General features: G+C 47.3%; 1 protein-coding gene across 2 annotated transcripts in view; it reads right to left on the bottom strand.

Annotated features, from left to right (window-relative positions):
* Positions 1-25,998, bottom strand: part of GRAP2 (GRB2 related adaptor protein 2) — a 63,084-nt gene that overhangs the window by 4,051 nt on the left and 33,035 nt on the right. The window contains exons 1-6 of one of the 2 annotated variants that reach the window (XM_081822522.1): positions 16,172-16,263; positions 15,797-15,875; positions 9,315-9,406; positions 6,179-6,298; positions 2,628-2,796; positions 221-409 (exon numbers count right to left, since the gene is read on the bottom strand). In XM_081822522.1, the coding sequence (XP_081678648.1) occupies positions 221-409; positions 2,628-2,796; positions 6,179-6,252 (432 nt within the window). In that variant the 5' untranslated portion in view covers positions 6,253-6,298; positions 9,315-9,406; positions 15,797-15,875; positions 16,172-16,263. Of the gene's footprint in view, positions 1-220; positions 410-2,627; positions 2,797-6,178; positions 6,299-9,314; positions 9,407-15,796; positions 15,876-16,171; positions 16,264-25,998 lie in introns of those variants that run through there. The other variant, XM_081822521.1, reaches the window with a different exon arrangement.

Genomic DNA, 25,998 nt, shown 5'->3' with positions numbered 1-25,998 from the left:
AACTCTGCGAGCCGTCACGAGGCCGGGCCTGAGATGCTCCTCCCCACGGTCCCAGGACCACAACAGCCCCCCAAGCCTTTGTTTGCTCTGGTTGCATCTGGCTTTGTGGGGGTTTTCCACGTGCTCAGTGGCCATGGGGACAGGCTGGCCTGAGCCCTGGGCTGAGGAGAGCAGGTCCTCTTCCCTACCTCACGGCGCCCACTCCATTCCTCTGAGGTACCTGGTGGAAATGAGGGTGTTGCAGGTAGCGTTGCTGCTGTGCTGGGGGCGCTGGGGGGCACTGCGAGGGAGGGGGCGCTGGGCGGCCCGACAGCTTCCGCGTCATCGAAGGCCAGATTTCTTCTCCCACAGCCCCACTGAGGTGTGGGCCTCCCTGGGGCCTCCGGTCCAGGCTGTTGCCCCGGTGACCCTGGGAGAGAATGATGAAGATGATGCAGATCCACCCTCCTCCCGCATCTCCCGGCCCCCCACCCCCCTACGCCCCGCTTTCTGGCAGTTTGCCCAACCACCTCTCCAAGAGACAGCCGAAGGCCCGCGGGCAGCCTCAAGAGAGCCGATGTCTCGGCCCCTCGTGGTTGCAGAAATGGTCTCCACGTTCTCAGATTCTCCCGGGTTGGGGACTCCGGGTCTCTGGTTCACTTTCCACGGGCTACGCATCGAGTCCCTTCCTAGTGGGCTTGTTTTCCTCTCTGCAATCAAGCTTCAATATTCTATTTTACTGACACAATGCCACCCCTCCTTATCGCCTGTTGCCCCACCGCCGGACATCCTACCCTCCCGATAAGCTCGGCCATTGACTTTGCCTGATTTTGAACTGTCACTTATAGCCTGGTGATAGAGCCCCAGACAGCAGCCCTCTTGTGGCACCATGGAAACCAGGCCTGCCGCCAGGCACGCTGGGAAGGAGCACGGCCTTTCTGCTTAATGGTACCACGACCGTGTGACTCGAGGTACTTTCTCGTTATTTTTATTTCACAAACAAGTTACACAGGGCCTGGGCTTCATACATGCCAGGCGCTGTTCGAAGTGCTTTACAAATATGAACTCGTTTAATCCAGTTTAATGCATTTTTTTTTTTAAAGATTTCATTTATTTATTTGACAGAGAGAGAGACAGCGAGAGAGGGAACACAAGCAGGGGGAGTGGGAGAGGGAGAAGCAGGCCCCCCGCCCAGCAGGGAGCCCGATGCGGGGCTCGATCTCAGGAGCCCGGGATCATGACCTGAGCCGAAGGCAGACGCTTAACTGACTGAGCCACCCAGGCGCTCCCCAGTTTAATGCATTTTACGCTACCTCTTTTCTCTCTGCATGCACATCCTGCTAAATTAATACCTCTGTTTCTTGGTTAAAATAATTCACAAAGTCTTAGTTAACCTTTGTTTTTCTTTCTGAACTTTTATGTGCACTTGCTGGTATGCCCTTTTCTCCTAGGACTGTCACTTCTCAGGCTTACAATCAACCAATTCCCTGAAATGGTTTTCTCTACTTCTCCAGAGCACCTGTTGATTTGAAAGCCTCAATGCCTTTTCAAATAACTTGTTCCAGGGATTTCAACTATTTTAACTACTCCAGAGAATGCTTCTTTCTAGAATACCCATCTCTTTCTTTTAACGATGTTGTTTCCTTTGAAAGGTATTTTATACATTGTGTGTGTGTGTGTGTGTGTGTGTGTGTGAATTTTCTTATGGGAGGCACGTTAGCATTTCCTTGGTGCCTACTATTGTCCAGACTCTATGGCAAGTGCTATCACCATATTATTTCATTTAATCCTTACAACAGCCCAGGCAGGGAGGTATTGTATTCTCTCCATTCTCCAGATGAGAAATCTGATACTCTGAAAGGTTTCTTAACTTGGACTCTTGGTTTCAGCTCAGGTCATGATCTCAGGGTCGTGGGGTTGAGCCCTACGTCAGGCTCCATGCTCAGCTCAGAGTCTGCTTGAGGTTCTTTCTCTCTCCCTCTGCCCCTCCCCCTACTCTTGAGCGCTCTCTCTTTCTCTAAAATAAATAAATAAATCTTAAAAAAAAAAGAGCTAGGTTTGTCTGATGCATTTTCTAGTAAAATAATACTCTGTTTTCCACACTGTTCCAAGAGCAAGAATTCCAGGTCCAGTTTTTCCTCCAACAGCCCCAACCTCCCTGTCTGTGACAAGGCTCTACCTGCTACCTTAGTCTTGGACTCTAGGCTGCTCTCCAACATCCCTGCGTGGGGCCCCCTGGCCTTCAGCTTTGAGCAACTCCTGAGCTAGGCTGAAACTGCGATGTACTAATATCTATAGTAACAAAGCATCCACTGTTAAGAGCTAATGTTTGTGGCATGCTTGTAGCACTTCTAGGAGGGACGCCAGGGAAGGGGATATGTTATCTTCTCTAACCTTCACCACCATCTATGAGCTAGGTATCACATTGCTCCAGTTTTATGGATCAGGAAACAGGATCAGACAAGTTTCCCAAATCACATGGCTGGGAAGTGTTAGAAGATGATTTTAACTGAGGTCTGACCTTGGACTTATTCTGTCTTCCAGAATACTCAGGGGACATATCATCAAATGCATTGTCTTGATGGATCATATAGGACTCATGCTGCCTAAAATCTGCGGACTGGGGCTGATCGGGGCCTGAGGCATACCTGATCCTCTCGGGTTCTATCCCTCAGAAAGATCTGCTTCTGTTTGGAGATGGAAGTCGTCCTGTAGTAGTCCACCAGCTTATTTAGAGACGGAAACTTCTCTGTCCACAGGAAGTAATTACCCTTGTTGTCTCTCATGACCTTGAAGTGCTGAACATCATCCTCATGCCTAGAGATCGGGGCGAATCCAAGTTGTATATTACATGGTGACGATGTCCCCACCCCCCGGGCTGACTGCATCCAGTGATGCTGGAGTTCCACTGGGGCAGGAAAGGGGATGTGAGTGCCTGCCCATCACAGGGCGGGTGGGCTGGCTCAGTCAAACTCTAGGGGGAGATTTGTGAGAGGGACCGCTCAGGACACAGGTGGCATTAGAAGGGATTTTTACATCAGCAGAAGATAATCTGTCTTCCGACGCTGGAGCCAACCTTTTATAAGAAAAAAATGTCCAAGAGCTTCAGCGACCACCAGGTCAAGGACTTTTTACAAATGTTTGTTTGAAACGTGGCAACCCCTGCGTCCTGTACGATGCCAAGGACTCTGCCAAGACTCAGAGGGGAGAGGTTTTTCACCCATGTTATCTTTCCATTATCAGAAATACTTTGAACCAGCTCTTTTAAGCCCATAAACTAGCTCTGGACAGTAAGAGACCATCTTGAGAAATTTGTCCCACTTGGTTTTCTACTTAATGGAGATCTCTTGGTCTTGGCTTATGTTGTGCATAAATAAGGTTACAAAGCATTTTGAACTTTTGGGGAGAAAAGTGTTATACAGCAATGTAGTGTTTTAATTGGAAAGGACTTCTGAGATTGTTTAGCCTTGTCTCCATGTTACCGATGAGGATGCTGAGGCTCAGATTGGCAGAGGGGCTTGGCCAAGGTCACCGTGAGTGATTGCCAGAGCTAAGGCAAGAACCCTGGCTCTCTGATTCCAGTCCGGTGAATTGAGCCTGTCACACCATGTACACATGCCAGCTTCTTTTAGGTCGGCACCTTTTGACACAAGCTGGAATCACAGTGATGGGAAGTATTTGTATTAGAGATGGAGAAATTGGACTTTACTCATCTGGAAAGGGGAAGCTTGGCCTTTACTAACAGCTCCAGTCTTTCCCCATCACCAAGGCATTCTCTTTTCGATGTCAAGTTTATTCATCAAACAGACATACATTTATATCTAAAAATAAACTAATGATACCAATTGCCTGATCCGACAGAAAGGTCAAGAATTTAAAGAGAGTTGGGGAGTGAAGATACCTCTGAAGGTTAGTGCAGGTTTCTTAAGGATGGATTCAGTGGTCTGTGTTCAGAGGGGATGGGAATTTTGATTGATCTTCAGTCTCATCTTATGTGCTAGCCCGTGCTCATGGCCAGGTGAACCCATACAGGGACCTCTGCTTGACTGCTCTGGTCTAGGAACTGACACTCTGCAATCACTGCATGGTCTTCCCCTTGGTGGTGGCCATTAACAGATGCTTTCTTCACTCTAACAACACATGGCTTAATTCATAGTCATTACTCCTCACATCTGTGTGTGGAGGAGGAAATATTCTTGTGATATAATTATTCATCCACCACCTCTTAGTCAAAGAACTCAGAGTGAGAAACATTAACCCTCTCTCTCTCATAACCTGAGAGGATGGATGTCAGGCTTGTACCCGGACCTCTGGGCCCATGGAGAGAGAGAGTGGCTGCACCATTGTCTCAAGTTCTAAGAGGGGAAGAAAAAGGGATAAAACTCAGGGCTCCAGACTCTAAAATCTAGTGTTTCAGACCCTTAACAAATGCTAAGTGATAGAACTACAATTGGCTCTTAATTATCTTTGCATGATAGAAGGCAGATGTATAAATAAATAAAAATGATCTGCTTTGGAACATATTAGGCTACATTTCTGCAGAAGATGTAGTAACGATTATGGTAATAATCACAAGAGGCTGCAGCGCCTCAACAGTAGGGAGAGACTGTGGCAGAAGTCAAGGCTGACCGTCTTGGAGAATTCACCTTAGTGGAGGAAATATAAACCATGATTCCTAGCTGAAAAGCCACAGTGCACTTCATGCAAAGCAGAGGCACCAAGAGATGCCCTTCAATGTAACCATTTACCTGGTCCAATCTGTAATCAGGGCCCTTAAAAAAGAGGTTTGACTGTAACATTTATTAATAGAGCAAAATTGCATTAAGACCTGACAAATTTAGAATTCGTGATACATCAGTATTGGCCTGAGCTAAAATTTCCTGTTGCCTAAACTGTGAAAAAAGAAAAGTTTTAGTTAAGGAAAATTAAGATTTTAAGCAAGATTACAAGGGCCATGTTAATGAGACCAAGCTATTCTTGAGCGCTTTAGAGGTGCACGTGCATACAAATGGTTGACCCATTATTCATAAGTCCTCCCTACCTAGTCCTTAAAATATCCATTCTTCGGGGCGCCTGGGTGGCTCAGTTGGTTAAGCGACTGCCTTCGGCTCAGGTCGTGATCCTGGAGTTCCGGGATCGAGTCCCGCATCGGGCTCCCTGCTCGGCAGGGAGTCTGCTTCTCCCTCTGACCCTCCCACCTCTCATGTGCTCTCTCTCTCTCTCTCATTCTCTCTCTCTCAAATAAATAAATAAAATCTTTAAAAATAAAATAAAATAAAATATCCATTCTTCCTAAATAGTGAAGTGGTCTCAGTTCGTTACCCGAGATTGGATTTACGCACTTAAAGCACGGAAGCTAGATGCCTTTCAATGTGTATTGAATAATCTAGACCAACATTTCAGTGAACAAGTTCAATGAACTTGACAGTAGGTTCCACTGCACAGGTTGTCACGTCTCCTCCTGTACGGATATCAGCATTAATTTGTGCACTTTCACATGTGGTCACCATGCCTGATATGTGACTTGCGATCCCAGATATGCTGACCACATGCAGTGCGCTCAGACTTGGGGTTTCTGAGTGTGGGGCTGTGTCATGTTTATGCCCGGACTGACTCATTTCCTCCCGGGTGCTGCACATTAGCGAGATTTTGCTGCTACCGTCCCTCACCCCAGCCCTCCTCGGCTCAGATCTGTCGCTATGAGTTTGCTGCATTACAGTGTGCTGAGCTGGCCCTTCTTTTTATGCAACCACCTACAACAATGACTTGGGATTTTAATTTTCCTCTGAGCCTTCTTCAGACATATATCAGTAGTAGAAGGAAAGGTTCAGATTTAAACCCCAAGACAGATGTGGACAATTGGGAATTCTCCCTTCCTTCTCCTGCCCCATTTCCTTGCACAAATACTCACTGAACGCCTGCTGGTTATAAGGCGCTGTTCAAGACACAAAGGTGAAATAGATAAAGATCCTGTCCTTCCAGAAGCACTTGGGCTAGAGGGGGAGGCAGAACATATATGTAATTTGGCCACAAACCAGCGTACTCAGGATTTATATATATATGCATCATGGGAAGGAGATGAATGGCATCCCAGTTGACAAGATGCCTGGGTCCCTTGGCCACCATGTTCCTGAGCAATAGGTCACATTCAAGAGATCACCTCATGGCTTTAGCAGTCTGGGTTGGGAATGGCCAGTACCTGACAGAGATGGAGAAGTCCCCTGGGGAGCTCTGGCTGGCCCGGATGATGAAGAAACCAACCTCCTTGCCCATAAGTAAGTTCTCTGCCTGGTGTCGCGAGAGACCTTCATGAAACCATCTATTGGATGAGACAAAACCAGAGAATCTTGGTGAGATGCCAGAGTGATTGGAAGGAGAAGGGGAGAAGAGATGACCCAAAGGGATGAAGGCTGGGGACTCTGGCCAGCAGAGTGCAGAAAGAGACAGAGGAGGGGCCAGGACCTCGGAAACCAAACATATGCTCTCGGCAGTTTTCAGGCAAGGCAAGTGAGTGTTCCCCTGACGCGCCCCCTTTGTTCCTTCCCTCCAGGAGAAGTCTCTCTCGCGCTAGGAAAACCTGGATCATGGAAATGTGCCACTGCACCAAAATGGGACAGTGTGGGAGTGACTCACTGCGGGAAGCAGCCGCCTGCTGGCAGCTCTGTGAGGGATGTCACCAGGAAAGAACTGCAGGGGACAGATGATGTGCCAGGAGGACAGGAACCCCTTCAGGCGCTGGGGGACCGAAGCCAGGAATCCAGACTGAGAGCTCCGTGGGCCCCCTCAGAGCCCAGGGGCCCTGGTGGTCTCGGTGGTGTGGAGCCAGGCTAGCAGCTGCCAGAGAGCGGCGTCTACACGGCCAGCTCCCGGGCCCTCCCCCAAATCCAGGAAAATCATCTTTACCGTGGAAAAGAAGGAACGGAGGAGGAACTCCTCTTTCCGGGGACAGTCAGGGCAGGTGGCCTGGCAACGTGCAAACGGCCAAGCGCTGCCAAACAGAGGCTACAGCCTCAGGGCAGGAGGCCAGAAACCTCTCAACCACAGAAGAGCGCAAATGCGTGTTTGCAATCACTCAGCAGCCCCGACTGGGACAGGTCCCATTCCTCCAAGGCGGCTGCTCGCGCGCCGCCTCTGGAAGGCTAGTGCGTGTGTCCCTTTAAGGGGGAAGTCCCGACAGGCTTGGGAGTCCTTTGTGAGCAATCCCGTGCTCTCTAGAATTTAGGAACCTGACCTCCAGACAGGAGTGGAAGGAGGGATGTCCTTATTCCAGACCTGACACTGCAGGGGAAGCGTGGCTGGGCGGTGAGGGGCTCGAAGCAGAGGGTTTCCGGCCGCCAACTCCCTGGAGATCATTCCAGAGCGTCTGCCGTGCTTGGCCCCAGGGCCGAACAAGAGACCACCACAGCTTGCCTTGTGTAGGGAATGTAATGGGGCTGGGTAAAGGAATGGGGCATGCTCCATGGCAGCCATACCTCGAAGAAAATATTTTGGACGAGGCAGAGAGTGGTTAGGGGATTGTTTGAAAAATACACACTCGTCCTCGAATTGGAGTTGGATACGTGACTCCAAGACTGGCAAAAGTGTCCACACACTACATATTAAACATGCGGGCAGGGTCATTCCAAAGCTACTCATTAGTTCATTCAACCGTTTTTATCAAATATCTACTAAGTGCTGGCCTTCCGCTGGGCACCGGGGATGCGGTGGTGAGCAGAGCAGACAAGAGGGCCTGCCCTCGTGGAGCTTACGTTCTATCATGCAAAGACACTAGAACCCACCAGCCGGCCGCGCAGTCCACCACGATCGCCATACAAAGATTTCAAGGGGCGGGGAGGAGTTAGAGATGAGAAAACAGACAAGTCTCTTTAAGAAGTGCAGTGGTAGCTGGAAGGGGACTTGGGATCAAGAATTTTTGTTTTGTTTTTTTGGTAAGGTGGGAGAAATTGCAGCATCTTTGCTGATGGGAATGACCCAGGAGAGAGAGAGAGAACTGATGTGTGAGAGAGGGAGGAGGAGTTTCTGCTAGAAGCACAGACAATTCTTTCCAAACCAGCTGCAGGAAAGGCATCCTTGTCTGAGTACAGTTGCAGGAGGTGGGTGGATGCAGTGAGTCAGCTGGGGGGCAGGGTAGAGGGGCTTTTCTGTGGCTTCCGTCCTCCCAGTGACCCTGAAAGCAAGGCCCTGAGCCACGAGCGCTGTCGGGGAGGGGCTGGAGGTCTGAGGAGCAAGAAGCTGTCGGGTGGTCGTCTAGAAGATTACAGGGCAGGGCGCCTGGGTGGCTCAGCCAGTTAAGCATCTGTCTTCAGCTCAGGTCATGATCCCGGAGTCCTGGGATCGAGCCCCAGATCAGGCTCCATGCTCAGCAGAGAGTCTGCTTCTCCCCGCGGGCCCCCGCCCCCCATGCTCTCTCTCAAATAAATAAGTAAAATCTTTAAAAAAAAAACAGAAGATCACAGGGCAGCATCAAGGTTTGAGGTTGGTGGTCATTCTGTTGGTTCAGTGGCCAGTCCTGGTTCCCAGTGAGTGGTGTTCCTGCACTTCACCAGAGTCACCAAGACTGCTAACAGACCTGTGCTCTTTGAGCTAGACCGTGGCTCTTGAAGATTAGATTTCTATCTAACCCTTGTGGTCAGTTCTGGAGACAAACGAGACCCAATCTCTATTTTTCTTTTTCCTCTTTTTTTTTTTTTTTAAAGATTTTATTTATTTTTTAGAGAGCGAGCGAGCGAGAAACAGCATGAGAGGGGAGAGGGTCAGAGGGAGAAGCAGGCTCCCCGCTGAGCAGAGAGCCCGATGCGGGACTCGATCCCAGGAGTCCGGGATCATGACCTGCGCCGAAGGCAGACGCTTAACCATCTGAGCCACCCAGGCGCCCTCTTTTTCCTCTTGATGAAGGGAATTTCCTCTTTTCCCCCCACTGACTGTTCTCAGGGGTATGAGCATGGTTTAGGGAAGGCAGGGAGCTGTTTGGGATCCCTGGTGAGGATGGAAGACGTTGGGAGGTAATGGAGAAGTACCCTCAAGGAGCAGTTCTTGACGTGGGGTGGCCAATAGCGCCCCTGATAGGATTCGTGGAAACCCTGTGATTGCAATTATAGATGAGTTTAGCTTATAAAACCTAAAATAGGCGATCCATGTGCATGGTATAAAATTTAAAAGGGAATGCAGTGAAATGCAAATCTCCCTCCCACCCTGGCCTTCAGCTGCGTGGTTCCCTCTCCAGAGGCAACCAATTTGACAGTATCTTGGGTATGCATAGATAATTTTAGTGACTGCTGAAAAAGTAAGGGGAGTGTGTGTGGGTAGGCCCATGTCAGCAGGCTGGAAATACTTACTCAGGAAACTGGATTTCTATAAAATTCTTGGGCACATATCCTTCTTGGCTCCCAAGCTCCGCCTTGAACCACTCCTCTTGGTTACTTAAGATCTACATGGAAGAGAAGGAAGGACAGAGACTGTAGGGAGGACATCAAGAAACAAAAGAGAGGGACCGCAGGGCAAAGAACACCCTTTTGGATTCAGAGGGAAAAAACGCCTAGGGCACCACACAGGTGCTCCAGTGGGGGTGGGGTGGGGGGGCGGGCAGCAGTTTTCTCTCTGGAGTTTGGCTTCTTTGACCCCAAGCTATTTCTGTCCCCTGGTGCCACACATGGGACCCCACCATGGCGGGGCCTCCCAGACTGAGCACTCGGGGGATTCTCTGTATATTTTGGAAATTCGTATGTCCCAGATCTCAGCTCCTGAAGCTCCTCATTTGAGCAGATGCTGGGAAGGCAAGAGTGGCCACCCCATGATTTCTTCTTCTCTGCCAGGTCACCAGGGACCTTTTAAAATTTTAATTTGTTCCTATTTCTTTAAACAAGCAAATTAAAACTTAAAACATCCAGTGGGGCCAGCTTTGAAAACAGTCACTTTTGTGTTCACACTCCATGTGTTTCACAAACAATTTGGACATAACTCAAGATATTTGGGATGCCTTTTCTAAACTTGCTTTTAGTGCCAGATCCCAAGCAAAGCCAGAAGTTCTGTCTCATGACTATATGGTCTTTAGTTGACCATGACCCCAAATGTTATTGCTTCCCTTGATTACTCATATGACTCACCAGACTTGGCTCTATGTGGCTTCTGGTTATTTCAGAAAATGTTTCACTATTAAAAGACAAATGTTTGCCCCCATCCCCCACTGAGAATGTTTCTAAAGTATGTGGCATGGACTTGAACAATAATGGATATGGCAGAGACAAACGATGAACAGAAGCTTCACGATGTCATTGAGCCCCTGAGTGAGCCACACAGGAACCTCCTACTTCTGGACTTTGTGTGAGAAGTAATCAATCTGCATGATTATTTCAGCTGTATTCAAGTTTCTGCTTCTCGCAGCTGACAGTGCCTTAACGGGTGGAAGTGCTATGCTGCAGGGCAAAGCAGAAGATGAGTAGGAAAGACTGCCTGGAGGAGAGGCCCTGGAGTTGCCCTGGCAACGAAAGAAGTTACCCAGGCAAAGTCTGATGGCGCAGGAACTTCTGGGATGGGAGGAAGTGGGATGCATTCCGGGAACGGAAGGCCTTGGTCCAGCGGGAGTTTAGATTGTGGCCGCAGGGGCAGAACGAGGGGAAACCAGAGGCACAAGGCCCATGTTGAAAAGTCTGGACTTTTATCTTGAAATGTATGGGGAGCCACTAAAGGCTTCTGAGCAGGGAAGTAACACAGTAAGAATTAGAGCCAAGAAAGAGTCCTGTATCGGAGGGTGAAGACAGATTGGAGGGGAAAAGTCTAGGAAGACAGTGTAGCCATGCTGGTGAGAGGCGAAGGGCTATTTTAGAGGAACCTGGAAGCAAAAGTATGCAGGATTGTGTGACTGTTCTCCGAACCAAGGGAGAAGGGGATTCTGGGAGGGCTCCGGATTTCGGCCTTGGGAGACTGAGTGGGTGGTGATGTCTTGGCTAAAATAGAAAGTACAGGAGGAAGAGCAGGCCTGAGGAAGAGCTCATGGGCTTCAGATTGCATGTGGGTGAATCCAAGTTGCCCCTGGGACCATTTGAGAAGAAAAGCTCAGTGAGCAGCTGGAGGTGTGTGTCTGGACTCAGCAGAGAAGTAGGGACTGGCATTCGGGATTTGAGAGTCATCCTAAAGCAGGTGGAGCTGAAGTCTGGGTCCCACGGGTTTCTCTCTTCCAGAGACGGGAAGACATGAAGACAGCTGAGTAACTGATATTTCTAATATCACCCCCGAGGTGGAAGAAAGGGGCCAGCACTCCGAGTTTGGAATGAGAAGACCTGGTTTCTAGCTTGGCCCCATCACCAGCTGTACGACCTTCGGCAAGTCAATTAGCCACCTGAAAAATGGGGACAGTAACAACCAGCTAGCCCCTTACAGAGCTGATGTGAGGATCAGATGAGCCCTGGTACCTCGAAGTCCTTCAGAAAGTGTATGCTGTTTTTTAAAAATACAATTCTGCAAAATGTGGTATTCTTAGGAGGGAGGACTCCAGCCTTGAACGACATGGTAGGGTTTATAAGTTCTTTAAAGTACTATATGTATATGTTTTGAATTTAATCACTTGTTCTGAAGAAATAAAAGTGTGTCCCATATTTGAGTTCTAGAATTACTGAGGACAGAAAACTTTATAGTTTCTAACATCAAATGTGACTGCTGGTATCACTAAGGACGCGTGGGTATGTGTATGCCGAGGGGGGTGCAGTGGGGCGGGGGGAGCAGAAAATCTAGGTCAGAAAAAGAACTAGGAAACTCAGCCAACAAAGAACACAAGGACATTTCACTCCATGCCTTCGCGCCCCCCTCCCCCAATTTATGGCTTTGGAATTCCTTTCTCCTGTCACATGGGAGTGTGATGGTTTGGGCTGGGTAGCAAATGTCAAGTACAAGGTGAGCAGGGATAAGGTAAAAGAGGCCAATTGGAAATTGGCTCATCACGGTAAGAACCAACTTTGTACTTAGTTCTCTGACCTGAAACCAGCTGTAATTTTAGTAATTGTGGCTCACACCCATCTACCTCCTGTAGAAACTGAAAGATTATCCCTCAATGCCGGCCATTTCTCCCCACCACCTGGTGCTCCGTCTGCCTGAGATCGTGTTCCCAGAGAGGTGAATTTACAGGCTTTTTATGGTGTATAGGAAGGCAAGGTTTTAAAAGAATCTCATTTTCTGCAAAGAAGAGTGTTTGGGGGGAGGTGGTTTCCTCCTGCCGTTGTTGGCCCAGGGCCCCATACTTCCTGTTCTTCTCATCTCTCTGCCTATTCGGTTCCCCCTATCTCTTGTCCCCATCATGAAAACCCAAGCAAGGGGTTCAGCGTGAGCACATGAGGTTTTAGACTTCACTTTACTGTGTCTTAATTCTTATAATGTTGCCTACGAGAAAAATTTTCTGGGTTACATGGCCTGAGAATAAGTTAGACGTGGGAAGGGGACAAAATGTATAGTTGGGAGAATTTTAAAATTGGATGGAATTATAGCTCTTAGAGGCAGAGCAGAAATCTGAAGTATTGGAGAAGTTAATTGACATAGGATTAACTCTTAGTGCTTTCAGGTCACTGTTTTAGTAGGAAGAAATGGGGTTGAGTTAGACACATTACAGAAGTAGGTAGAAATGGACTGGGTCAAGAGACATTTTTTAAAAAATGACTGGCAAATTTCAGAGGGAAGTGTAAGTCCGGTGCTGTGTGTAGCTGCAGGTCTGTTGGGGAGGTGGTGGTTGAGACACGAACATGAAACATCCGGCTCCTGACATCAAATACTTCTCTCACGGAAGAAGCGGGATCAAGTCATTTGGCCGGAGTTCCCCGTCCACCATCTTGTTCATCGTCCTGTCATCAGCATCTAGTGCGCGCCTGCTGTTTGCACTTAGGTGCTGGGAATATAGACATGAATAAGCTGAGGTCTTGGTCCTGGGGAAGTCACAGTCTGGAGTGGGTGGGTTGGTGGTGAACTAGTCAGACCTTGTTTGTGCCTTCTAGTGAGAAAGTCTGTTTAGTCTTTTAGCACGAAAAGCCTAGGATGAAAGAGCATCCCAGGAGTAGATTACTGGGGCAGTCAAGAGCCACCTTTGAAAGCACTTGCAAGATCTTGGGGCTCATGACCCATCTCTGGAGTGGCGGAGTAGGGTTGCAGTTGTACGTAGAGATGCACAGGCAGGGCACTAAGCACCACGATTCAGACATGCTGTGGGGCTCAGCCAAGAGGCCCCTCTCCACTTTCCTTTCCACCGTTAAGCTGCAAGGGACAGAATTTGAAAAGAAGGAGGTTTTTCCTTCTGGTGGAATTCTACATGACCCTGTAGAAATGCAATTTAATAATTCAAGCCATTGGTACCTATTTGGGACCAGGACTTGTGTGGGGCGCTGCTGGGAAGACACAAAGATGAACCAGGCATGGCTCTGCTCTCAGGGAGCTCACAGACCATTGGAGTAATCAACCACTCATTCATTCATCAGATATTAGGGACAGTCAACTCTCTGCTGGTTTGGACACTGAGGCGGACCCGGCAATCAGGATTCCACAGGGTAAGGGCAGTGATGAGAGACGGGTGTATGGGGTGCGCAAGAACACGAAGGCTTGCCTGCTCACCAATAACTGTCATGGGAGGTAAGATCATCAGTGCCTTGAAAGAAGTGTGTGTGTGCAATGCTGTGGAAGAGCTGAAGAGGGAGTGATTAATCTTGCTGGGGCCATCGGGAGTGTAGAGGGAGTGAGGGTTCCCAAGCAGAGGTGGTCAAATATGTGTGTGCAGGAGAAAGGCATTCGGAGTATGGGGAGAGCCTGACACAGCACAGTGTGTATACTGCAGTATGTGTATGTGTGTGCGCGTGTGTGCGTGTGTGTATGGTGTATGTATGTGTGCATGTTCATGGACGAGAGCTTGATGAGCTTAGGTAGTGTGTTGGGATCAGGTGGCTTAAATTTCAATCAATTGGTAATGGGGAACCACTGAATTTTTTTGAGTAAGGAAGTGATCTGACCTGACTTGTTTTCCAGAAAGATCCTCCTGAGACTAGTATGTGAAATGATTAAAGGAGTAAGTGAGAGGAGGTGATGAAGTCAGTCAAGAGGCTGTGGCAATGGTCTGAATGGCAGCAGGAATGGGTAATACTGAAATGTGGCAACCATTTATGAAGCATCCACTTTGAGCTGGGACCATTACCTCTAATCCTTTCCAGAACCTTGCAAAATAGATACGGATTCTGGGGTGCCAGGGTGGCTCAGTTGGTTAAGCAACTGCCTTTGGCTCGGGTCATGATCCTGGAGTCCCGGGATCGAGTCCCGCATCGGGCTCCCTGCTCAGCGGGGAGTCTCCTTCTCCCTCTGATCCTCCCCCTCTCATGCTCTCTGTCTCCCATTCTCTCTCTCAGATAAATAAATAAAATCTTTAAAAATTAAAAAAAAATAGACATGGATTCTACTTACAGATAAAGACGGAAGCTCAGAGGGGGCAAGTGATTGACCCAAGGACACACAGCTAGTAAGCTGGGATTCAAACTCAGTTTATCTGGCTCTAAACTCCTGCTCCTTTTTACTGTATCAGACTCCTCTCTCATGAAGAAGGGGATTGCTTAAGAGATCTCAAGAAAGAAAAATAGGACAGAGTACATGTTTCGGAGTGAGGCCGAACTCCATTCAGATCCAGAAGAGGGACAGTTAACAGTGTTAAATTCCACAGGCGCGTTAGTAGGGTCATTATATTCCACATTAAAGAGATCCCTGGTGGGCATACAGGGAGTGTTGGGGGTAAAAGGCAGATTCCAGAAGGTTCCAGTGGAATAAATGGGAAGTGAGGAAGTGGAGACACTGGCACAGAGAACCCCTCCCAGTGTTGGTAGCGAAGGAGAGGAAAGAAATCAGGAGGTAGACTGAGAAGCAGAGTTGAGGAAAGGGTTTTTTTTTCTTTTCCTTTTCTGAGGGATAGGAAACCCTCGAGGCGGATATTAGGTTCTGTTTGCAATGGGAGATGAGGGGTGGAGTTGGCCCCCTGGCCTCTTTGGAGTGAGGACACTCTATAGCGGTTGATAATCACATGGTCACAGTATCCCATAGAGAAGGGAGGGACTGCTCACCATGTGGCAGATCCCTCTGTGACCTTGGTAAGATCCCACAGAAATGAAGGTCACCTTTTCTTGGGTCAGCAGCCCAGGGGACACTTTGACCTTGAGAAGCTCCAGCATCGAAGGTACCCTCTTCGCAACTATATTACTAGATCTTTGCAAGGTGACAACAGTTAGAAGGATGAGTCCCGGGGGTGTTCAAGTTCCAAACCAAGTCATCCTACCTGGTCTGTGCTCCATGGACACTTTCTGAGTCACCCCATCACGGACTGACAAGGTTCTCTCCACAGCAAGCGTACTTCTCCGTGGTGAGGCCAGCCTCAGTGCTACGGTGCAGTCTGAGAAGGCCCACGTGGGCTGCTGAGGACCAGGGATGGGGATTTCTGAGGGTGCTCTGAGGCCAGGCTGGGGGGGCGGGCATTAGCATCACAGACTCCCCAAAGGGCCTGTGTAAGGGTCTGTGCTTTTGCTCAAAACAGGGGCTAAGATGCAGGACTTAAGCCTGTAAGTGCGGTGCGTGGAATGTGGGAGTCCGAGGCCTCTTCAGCCCTGCAAGCAGCCACAACCCAAGTGTGGGTGTTAGGCGAGTTCTAAGGCGTCCTCGAGGGGCCGGATGTGCAGGCCTCTGTTGGCCCACGTCCCCTCCAGCTGTCTTTCCCAGGCTGTCTCCACCCGCACCCTCCTGTTAAGTTCCTCACAATGCTCACTGAATGCCCCCCAGGCTGGCTCACCTCAGAGCTTGAGGTCAAAGTCCAACTCACCCTCACTGCATTCCCTGACAACGGAAGTCGCGGCTCATTCCTGCGACCCCATCTCTCAAGGTTCCCTCACGTGTGCTCCCTGAACATTTAGACAAGAATATCTGTAAGAGCCCTTTGGATGGCTTTCCCCCGCCCCCCGCCCCGACCACGAGCATCTCAGGACAAGGGTGGTGGCTTCTTTCCATCACCCAGTCTGGAAACTGGTGCCCGGGAGGGCTCAGAAGGAACCCTTTTGATTGAGGTGAACTTCTCTTTTTGAAAGGAGCTGTGTGTAGTTCTTAAGAAACAAAGGCATGGGTTGGTAGGTGAACTCGGAGACCTGACCAGAGTAACCCAAACTCCCCAGGGCCCCCGAGGGGGCCCCATGTCACCTACCTTCAGAATGTCTCCAGTGTGAAAGCTCAGTTCATCCTCGCCTGAGGCGGTGAAGTCAAACTTGGCGACGGCTTCCATGTTGCGACGGGAAGCTGGAAGAGAAGTAATGTGCTCATTATGCCCTTCTGTCCAGAGGAGAGCTGCGGGCTGCACAGCAGTCTGAGCAGGTGGTAGGCGCCTGGTCCGAGGCCTCCAGGCCTGAGGGGGAGGCCCAGGCCTACAGGAAGGGCTTTCGAATCCTGGGGAATTGTTGCGGGAGGGAGCTGTAGGATGTGCCTCCCTTTCTTCCCTGAATCCCCGCATGCCAGGAGCGGGGAACAGGCCAGCAACCCCTTTCCCATTCCTTTCATCTCCCTCTGCCTGTCTGGCCTGTCACCCTTTCTGGGGGCATCCCTGTTTCTGGTTGATAAGGATGGAAGGCTCGCTATCATCACTAACTTGAGGCCCGAGGGGCTGGAAGACTGTTCTGTAAACATCGTCCTGAGGCTGTCCCTTGGCAGCTATATTTAACGAGGCAGTGTTAATTAGACAGATGCCATTTTCCCTTTTACATCTGAATCATTTAAGAGAATTAGGCAGCATTGGCCAGTGGGGAACTCAGCGTCCTTCCACATGGTTTGAGAGTGGAAAGCGTTCTGGTTCTAGAGGCAGGGGACTAGATTAGTCAGATTCCTTATTTCATTATTAGAGTGTAAGCCAAGTATATTTTTTAAAAATTTCATTCTAATACTTCAGCATCAAGTTAAAATACTATTTCCCGCCCCCCCCCAGGAATACACGAGACCTATATAAAATAAAAAAGTTAGCCTACAAATGAAATATAGTTGGTTTGTTTTTTGGTTTTTGGTTTTTGGTTTTTTTTTTAGGAGACACTGAAGCATGTCTGTAAGAAAGAGCAGAGTCCTGGTTTTGTTGGTGACAAGCTGTATGATTTTGTGCAATAACTAAACCTCTTGGGGTCTCAGTTTTCTCGTCTGTAAAGTGGGGATCATAATATTCAACTAATAATAGAGGTGCCTGGGTGGCTCAGTCAGTTGAGCCCCCGACTCCTGATTTTGGCTCAGATCATAATCTCAGGGTTGTGAGATCAAGCCCCGAGTCAGGCTCCGCACTGGGCATGGAGTTGGCTTAAGATTCTCTCCCTCCCTCTCCCTCTGCCCCTCCCCCTGTGCACACGTGTGCTCTCTCTAAACAAACAAACAAATAAATAATCCTTAAAAAAAGTAATTGTATGGAATGAATTTATCCTCAGCAAAGGTAGCCTGGCCAAAAGCAGCCCGAGTTTTCTTCTGATTTCTCCCATTTTTTATGAACTTTCCTCTCTGAAATTTGATGCTTATTCTCCATGACCCGCAAATCCTTTTGTTTTCTGGTAAGACAGTTTGCTGTTAGGACAGTCTTGGAAGCTGTTGTTTGGCATTTACGTTTATCAGAATTTGGCTAAGTCTGAAACCCTTTAGGCTAGTAACCTCACACCTAATGGCTTTCAGTAACCAATAAACCAGGACCACAATCACACTCTCAGTGGGAATTTCCACCCAAGCGACAAGATTTGGGTAAATGAGGAAGGTGGCTGCCGGTGGGAGGGCGCAGCCCGCAGAGATCAGGGGATTAAAGCCAACTGCCGCAGTGGTAACAGCAAGGGGCTCGGCTCTCTGATTTTACACATTTGCTTAGTCTTCCAAAGGCAATTTGTAGAGATGATGATTACCCATCCCGAAGGTAGATATTAAGCAAAAAATATTTCAGGAGCCAGAGTAAAATGTCATAGTTAATTGTCTGAGCTTTATCACCAGCCAAAATTTATTTCCAAACAAAAATATAGATATACTTTTTGTACCCTTTATTCAGGATCTGTCTATCTAAGGCGAATTAAAATTGTGACCTAGGATGGCCCACTCGACAGGAAGGAGTATTCTGCCCTCCTTGGTGAGTGCTAAATGCTTTTGCTGATTTGCTTCACCCTGTGGCTTTAACATGAAAGGCCTCCCCTAATTAAGGCCTTGCCTTGAGCTTGCGGGAAGATGTGGTGTCTGCGGGTCACCGTCATGGTATCCACAGCAGATACTGGTCACCTCAGGAGAGCAAGTGTCAGGTGAATGGTCCTGAAAACCAAGATCCCATTTCTATGCAAATTTACCTTAATAAGCAGGATGGAGACAAGGGGAGGGCAAATGCTAAACATATTAGAAAATCACATAAATTAGGGATGAAAAAATATCCAAGCCATGCTCTAGATATGACCTTGAGCTTGGGAAGATCTTTCCTACGTTACGTGTACCTCGGATGCAGCCTGGGTGCTTGGTCCAGGCTGGCCGTGCGTGACTTCGGTGAGAAGGCCGAGGCAGAACAGCATTGCTTCTGAGAAGCGGCTCTCTTCTCTGCCTTCCCCCACGAAGCAGGTGGTATGGCAAAGTCAACTTCACGGGCACATCACCGAACTCCCTAGCTTATAATATTAATCCTGTCTCCAAAAACCCAATTAAATAGGCCCACTCTTCATGAAATCACTTTGAAAAAAAATGTGGGTGCGTCCCATTTTCCATTTCCATTTGTGAAATGAAATCTGCTCAGATGCTGTTTGGTAAGGAGATGTTCAGGGGGGAGTGGGGTATGTTCTATTTTCATTCCAAACCCAGGGCTTTGCAATTTCTCCCCTTGAAGTTACCATTCCCTGCTTCCCTAATAGCAGTGCCAACCCCCAGGGGTCCATCTTCTGTTTGATCATAAAAATGCATGGAAATTTATATCCCATTTTTCTATATCCATTAGTCTTAATTTTGAAAACTTTTAAACCAACACCAGGGAAAAAGAAAACTGAACTAACGTATTTTGTTCAGTATTTATCCATTTGTTATAGTCAGTACCTTCTACTATATATATTATCTTAAAAACATGGTAGCAACAATTACAAGACAAAAGAGAAAAGGGGAGGGGCGGGGGGGGAGAGTGCAGCCAGCTCAAGAGTTCAAGAACGCAATGGAACCTTCCAGCTGCTGTGTGCAGTTACAGTGCTGCTGACCTCGGGGGGAGATGAAGAGAGAGACATCTCTTTAAAGAACCTCACGGATGGATTCAATGTGCGTTTCCGTCCAGTGATCAGCTTCAGAAATGGCTGAAATGCTGCCTGCTACAGAACGTGAATGACAAGTGACAGTGTCCAGGGGCAGTCAAGCCCCCTCCTGCAGCCTCCCCCACCCACCCCGACCCCGTTGAGGATGCCATTTGTCCAAGAATCCTACCTCGGAACCATGCAGGGCTCCTGCCCTTAATGCTGGCTCTGCTTCTCACCATCCCTCTGCGTCTCTCTCCCTTTGCCCCTTTATGAATTGCGTGCAATATCCATTAGCAGCCCCGTGACACAGATCTGCTGCGGCACTTGGCAGGACCACACAGGACTTCCCCAGGCACGATTTCTCTGCCCCTGCATTTCCATTTAAGCTTCTTTTACCACCAAAAAAAAAACCCTGAAAAATATTCAGGCTTATATACCAGGAATGTTTGTCTACTTCTAAAATACAGTCACCACATAGACGAAAACAAAAGCCACAAGACAGCTCTTTAAAAGAGCCGCCATGTGAAATCCAGATTAATTGGATGTGTTCAGAAACACGTAGTTACCCTCAAAACTCGTACCAGGCGAGAAACTTCTTGAAAGATTTCAGCTCCTCCTAAGTTGGCTATGAATAGCCAAGGTTTCCGTTTTATGCATCTCTTAAAAAGAGCAATTGCATAACACCACAAAGCTGTTGGAAGATTCAGGCTCAGGACCCAAAGAAAGAAGGAGCTGGTTCCTAAATGGAATCGGCAACACCACTTCCTATTTTGCTGGAGAGAACGCTAATTTAAATATTTTGTGACTTTTTGCACCAGTTTATGCTGTAATTCAGTTTTTTTTTTTTAAAGAGAGAAACATTGCTCTTTATAAATATTGCTTTAGCATATTTATCAGGACGGTAATGACAAACGTAATTTTTATTAATTTATCTTGTTATGAAATGCAGTGATAGAACACTGAGGAGTTTACATGAAAGGACTTTGACTGCAGCTACCAAGGGAAGCTTGGCTAAAAATGTAAAATTCTCCCAGCAGTTTAACTTCACATAATGTGGAGATTTGGAACCCACAGCCTTTCTATTTGTCAGGCAAAGTCCCTCCGGAGTTAATGAGAAGGCAAAGTGCTTACTCCCCGCTCTGAATTAACAAGGTCAGCTCCATTACTTTTCAGAAATAGGAAACCTTACCAGGAAAAAAAAAAAAAAGGATTATAGCTAAGCCTCACTGTACAATGGATATGTTCTTGAAAAGTTATTAGGAATAGCGTATTTGTAAGTGGCATCATATTAGCATGCATTATAGAGGCTCATTCTACAAAGGAACCCCATGGTGAATCCCTTTACAAAATGAAAAGGAAAATTTGTTATGCAGATAACTACCTTTTAATTTATCTGTTTTAAAATCTGGGTTTTCCTGCATCTATGAGTCTTAAAACAGAGCACACCTGTGTATATCCTTCTAGCACCTCCCACCGTGGGTTAAATAAATGTTAGTTTCCTCTCTTCTTAACTCCCAGAACACTTTTTAAACACCTCTCCTATTGATAGATAACAGTCTACCCTGGAGTATAGAATAGGAGTCGTCAAATTTTTTCTGTAAGAAGCAGAGAGTGAATATTTTGGGCTTTGCGGGCTGTAAACTTACAGATTTTCAAGGAGGGCCACAGCCACTCAACTGGGCTGTTGTAGCCAGGAAGGCAGCCCGAGAGAATAGTATTGAATGGGTGTAGCTGGCTTCCAATAAAACTTTATTTATGGACACTGAAATTTGAATTTCACATAATTTTTACATGCCACAAAGTATTCCTGTTCTTCTGATTTTTCTTCCCCAACCCCACTTAAGAATATAAAAACCATCTTAGCTCATGGGCCAAAATACATGATGGGTGGAATTTGGCCATAGTTTGTGGACTCCTGGTATAGATGCTTCTATCTATATCTTACTTCCCCTAGTAGTTTGTAAACTTCCTGAGGGGGGAGAGCTGTAGCTTAGTGGACTGAGTGTGGGCTTAGGAGTAGATGGGCCTGGATTTAAATCCAAGACGTGCCGTTCCCTTTCCAAGTGTCCTGTTTCTTTATCCATTAGACGGGAGTGACCACATCTACTTCACGGGGGTGCTACGTGTTCACGTGTGTAGAGATGCTCGCACACGGTAGGCTTTCCATAAACGGTAGCAGGGCTTGGTGTTATTTCTTCTTAGACTCCCTACAATATCGAACCAGTGCTTAGTAGGCACTTAGTAAATGCTGAGTGAATGAAAACGTGATAAGCGACCTGCCATCAGTTACAACTGTAATTTATTTCCTCAGGGAAGGCAGAGGACCCATTTACAAGGACGAATTAATTTCCCACTCAAAGGCGCCCTGACTTCTCAGCAAACTCAGCCAGAGATAATATAACACACACCCACACGAAAGCTGATTTATTTAATCCAACAGAGGGCAATGGTGCACCCCAAACCGTCGGTTCCATCCTGTAACTTTTTTTTTTTTTGCATCTTGAGTACAGGTTTGGCCAATTGTCCTTCTTGTCTCTTGTGTGTTTTAAGGCATGTATATTTTAACATTTCAAGGAATCTAAAGCCCATACAATACAGAATGACTTTGCTGGGAAAGAATTGGAAGTCATCAGCTCCTACTCATATTCTGCTGCTTGAATTCCCTGAATATCCGGGAAAGATGGTCCCGTTCATCTCAAAGTGATTAGTCCCTCACTCCTGCTTTTGATTCTAGGTTAATGATTTATGTTGAAACCCTTACTGTGTGTTTTTCTTTTTATCTGAACCCTACAGCTGCGGTTGGAGACTTTTTGCCTTAGTTTATCACCTTTTCCTGGGCGTTAGACATAGAACAGGATTCCGAGAAAGGTCATAGATGGCCCTCCTTGAAAATCTGTAAGTTTAGGATGGACAACTACCTATAATTCACCTGTTGGCTATTGCTTAAATATTCTTCCAGAGATCCAAATCAATCAATTCTGGAAAAAAAAGGGAAGAAAAAGGTTGAGCATGGCCAAAGAGATCAAGAGCTGGCCTTTCTTCATTTTGGGCTTCCAAAGGGCAACATTTTTGCTCTATTCTACCAGCAGAATCCCTGCTTACACAATACCTCTTAATCAGCTGGTCATGTTGGAAATGTTAACCTTCTCGCTCGCTGAATGTCTAACACGGCGTACATGTTTCTTTACTGTGCCTGCTCTTGAATTACTTCTAACTCATCCCTGGAGCCTTTAAAATAGAAACCCTCAAATCCTATTCTAGTAAGATCCTCCTTCTGGTTTCTCTGGAGACTCGGATCTGTGGCCACATGTAGAGGGTGAAGTGGGGGTTGAATCACGGCGGCACCAAGCTTGCAGATAGCCATGGACTTGGGAATGGCCATCAGGAGCCTCTGCTTTCAAAGATTTACAACCAGCAGCTCCTACGCTTATCTAGACCTCCCCAGTCAGAGACTCGGACCATTTCTTTTTAGGTTCAGGATCTCAGGGGAATAAACAGCCTTCTCAGAAGGACCTGGAGGTGTTCTCTCCATGGGATATAAACATTTCTGACTTTATTGCAACCAAAGTAAGCAAAGACAAGTGGAATATATATACTCCACCAAACCATTCCTGGCTAGTTGGCTGAGATTTTAGTACCCTCTAAAAGCGTCCATTTAAAATGATTTTGCACACATGAGACATTCTTATTTTCCTCTTGTCCTTAAGTGACTCATTGTTTCCCCCTCCAAAGCCCCAGGAAGGCATAAATTCCCCTGGCATTACCGGCAGGGGTGAACATGGGGAACTCGAGGGGCCCTCCGAAGCCTGTCCGAGAATAGCAATTCCTCAGTGGCTGATCTGCTGACGCCAGTCTTGGGGACACAAGGAAATGGCTTAGGAAGAAGCCTTGAGGGTGTGCTCCATTTCCCCTGCAGGTGTCTTTCCCACATCACAATCATCCTCTGGCTGCTTCACTTCTGCAGAAAGCAGCAACAGAGCTGTCTCTGAGGACAGGTAACGAATGGGCAGTGGGTCCTGGAGCAAGAGTTGAGACACGGGCAGGAGAGGTGTACTATTCTCTCCTCCCAGACTGGGAGGGGTCTCAGGCTCAGCCTGTAATCCCCTCGCTGAGGCTGCCTTTATGCACCCTGACCTTGGGACGCTGTCTCTCCCAGTGCACCTCCTGCCGACCCTCTGCCAACCGCTTAGGGTTTCGGTCCACCCTTTGGCCTTGCCTTTGAGATGTCTCCCTATTTTCTAAGTGGGAATCATCTCTTCAGCTAGAAGGCACTTGTTTTTAGTTTTGGAAGCCAAAATAAATATATTTCAAAGACGCACAGACAAACTTAACACAACTGGAGAGTCCCTCTATATCCCTTATATCCTTATTTAATCAAATTGCTGTTCTCTAGGTCCCTGCCTGTCACTGTGGATTAGGGAGATCTCACCGGTCTCAAGGATGTTTTCCTCTTTTTTAATTAGTTCCTCTTTTCCTGCTTAAGGTTTTTTGTTTTGGGGAGGGGAGGGAGGGTAAGGAGAAGGGAGTAGAAGAGGGTGGAGACAAATCAGGGGACTGTCCCTGTTCAGGTCCCTTCCCCTCCCCTGCCTTCTAAATTGAGTGATGCCCAAGACAGAGGGTCATTTGCTCTTCCTTCTTCTGGTTACTTATCATCTTACTCTTCTGTAATCAACACCAGTCTGGTATATCAAATGAAACTTTCTTTAAAAAAAAAAAAAAAAAAAGATTTTTTTTTTTTAAGAAATCTCTACACCCAACATGAGGCTCAAACTCACAACCCCGAGATCAAGAGTCATATGCCCCACAAACTGAGCCAGCCAGCCAGGCGCCCCTCTTTTTTTTTTTTTTTTTCCAAGTTCAAAGCACATCACATAAAATGTCACTTGTCCTCAAACTTTTTGTAAGAAGAATATCCTTTTCTTTCAGTGTAATGTCTATGTTCTATCAAACTCAAGCACCTTCTATTCTTTTCGTCCCCTAACTTGCCGTTCTCTGCAAAGTGAGGTTGCCAGTCACAGTGGAGGTGCACGGACCTGGCTGTCAGAGGGACTTGCTTTCACATCTCAGTTCTGCTGCTCCCTTGCTAGCTGGGAACCCTACCTCCCCTGTGCCTCAGGTTTTGCATCAAGAATTCAGATAATAATGCTCATTCTCAGTGTGGCCGGGGACAGGGTGTGGAACGCCCTGCTCATCCTCGGCGTTTGACAGTTCAGTGTCTCTCCAATCATCTCTCCTCTATCTACTCTCCTTTCTCGTAGAGGAAACAGTTTCAAAATACTGTTTTTCAAAAATCCACCAAGCTTATACCCCTTCCCGGGGGGAGAATGCTAGCTTCTCTCTACTCCCTATGGAGTCCTGGCTGCAGCGATTTCAGAACGTAGGACGCAATGTATCGTCATCAAGACAATCCCGTAAGTAGAGAGAAAAGACAGCATGAACCAAAGGGCAGTGGGGAGGTGGAAGGCTGAGAAACCGAAAACTGATCTGGCTTCTAAGCTTTGCCGTCTGTCTGCCTCACCCAAGTCTAGAGACAAGAATCAGCTGAGACTAAGTTCCATGTATTGATATGGTCTATCATGGGCCAAGGACTTCACAGGCACTTTGCAACATGATTATGATTATGATCATTATTACTAGTACAACCATGACCACCACGCCCATTTTATACTTGGGAAACAGAGAGGCCCGATTACTGTAGGTGTCTGCTCGCCCCTGAGGCTGTGCTCTCTTTCCTTCGCCACAGTGCCTTTGCCAGCACCAGCAAAAATGGAAGTCCTGCGCTAGCTCAGGATAATGACTAATGAGCTCAGGGCCCCCTGCGCCTCCCTGGGTGGCTGTCCTTCAGCCAAGAAATTGATGGGCACAATTCTCAGATACGCACAAAATTCAAGCCAATTCTTTCTTGGTCTGAGAAAGCAAAGTCTGCAATAAACCCGGCTGACCTCAGACCAAGCAATCATGTGCTTTAAGCCCATTTGCCGAAATGGAAGCAATCTCAGTTAATAAACCTACACGCGGCTGTTCTTCTCCTTGCCTTTCCCTTCTGTTCCTTTCTCTCTCTCTCTTTCTGTCTTTCGAGGTCACGGGTTTCTAACCTCTCCCAGCATCAACATTCCTCACAATCTAGTCTGCTTTTGTTTGGAGCTCTTTTTCTTTCTCCTCTAAATGCCAGTGACTTACTGCGAATCTAGTTAGAACAAGTGTACCTCAAATCTTTTTGTTTTTACATCTTCTACACTTTTCTTATTGAAACGACACCATGAAAACATCAAACCAAAACATCAGCGACAGAAATGAAACAGGAAGAGCCCACCCAGCCCCACTCCACTGCCGCCAGACTGAGGTATCACTTGCCATTTTCTTGTGCTATCCTGATTGTTCCCTAAAGCAATGACAATTGTCGACAGAAACACCATGAATCCTGCTGGCGAAATCCAAACAAGAATGAAGCATTAAAGATACACACACCCCAATCAGAAATTATTCAATGAGTCCTACAAGAAGGGCGGGAGGGGGTGGCGGTGGATATGAGTGGAGGCAGGAAGGAGACAGACAGACAGACGGACATTTTACAAATCCCCAGGCTTCTCCCCCCATCCCTTCACTTTCTAATTTCTATTCACATCATGATTTCTCTTTAAATATATCACCAGGATTTTATGGTGCCTTCATGTTCTCTTTTCCTTCTCTTCCCGTCTGTTCACTTCATGTTTGTGTTTATTGATTTGGGCTCTGAAGGCTTGGCTCATTTATCATATATATATTTTTTTGT

Source organism: Leptonychotes weddellii, chromosome 5, assembly GCF_054177405.1.
Source record: "Leptonychotes weddellii isolate Sample4059 chromosome 5, ASM5417740v2, whole genome shotgun sequence".
NCBI lineage: Eukaryota > Metazoa > Chordata > Mammalia > Carnivora > Phocidae > Leptonychotes > Leptonychotes weddellii.
Note: the sequence above shows the minus strand (reverse complement) of the source record. Positions and strands in the feature narration are given on the sequence as shown.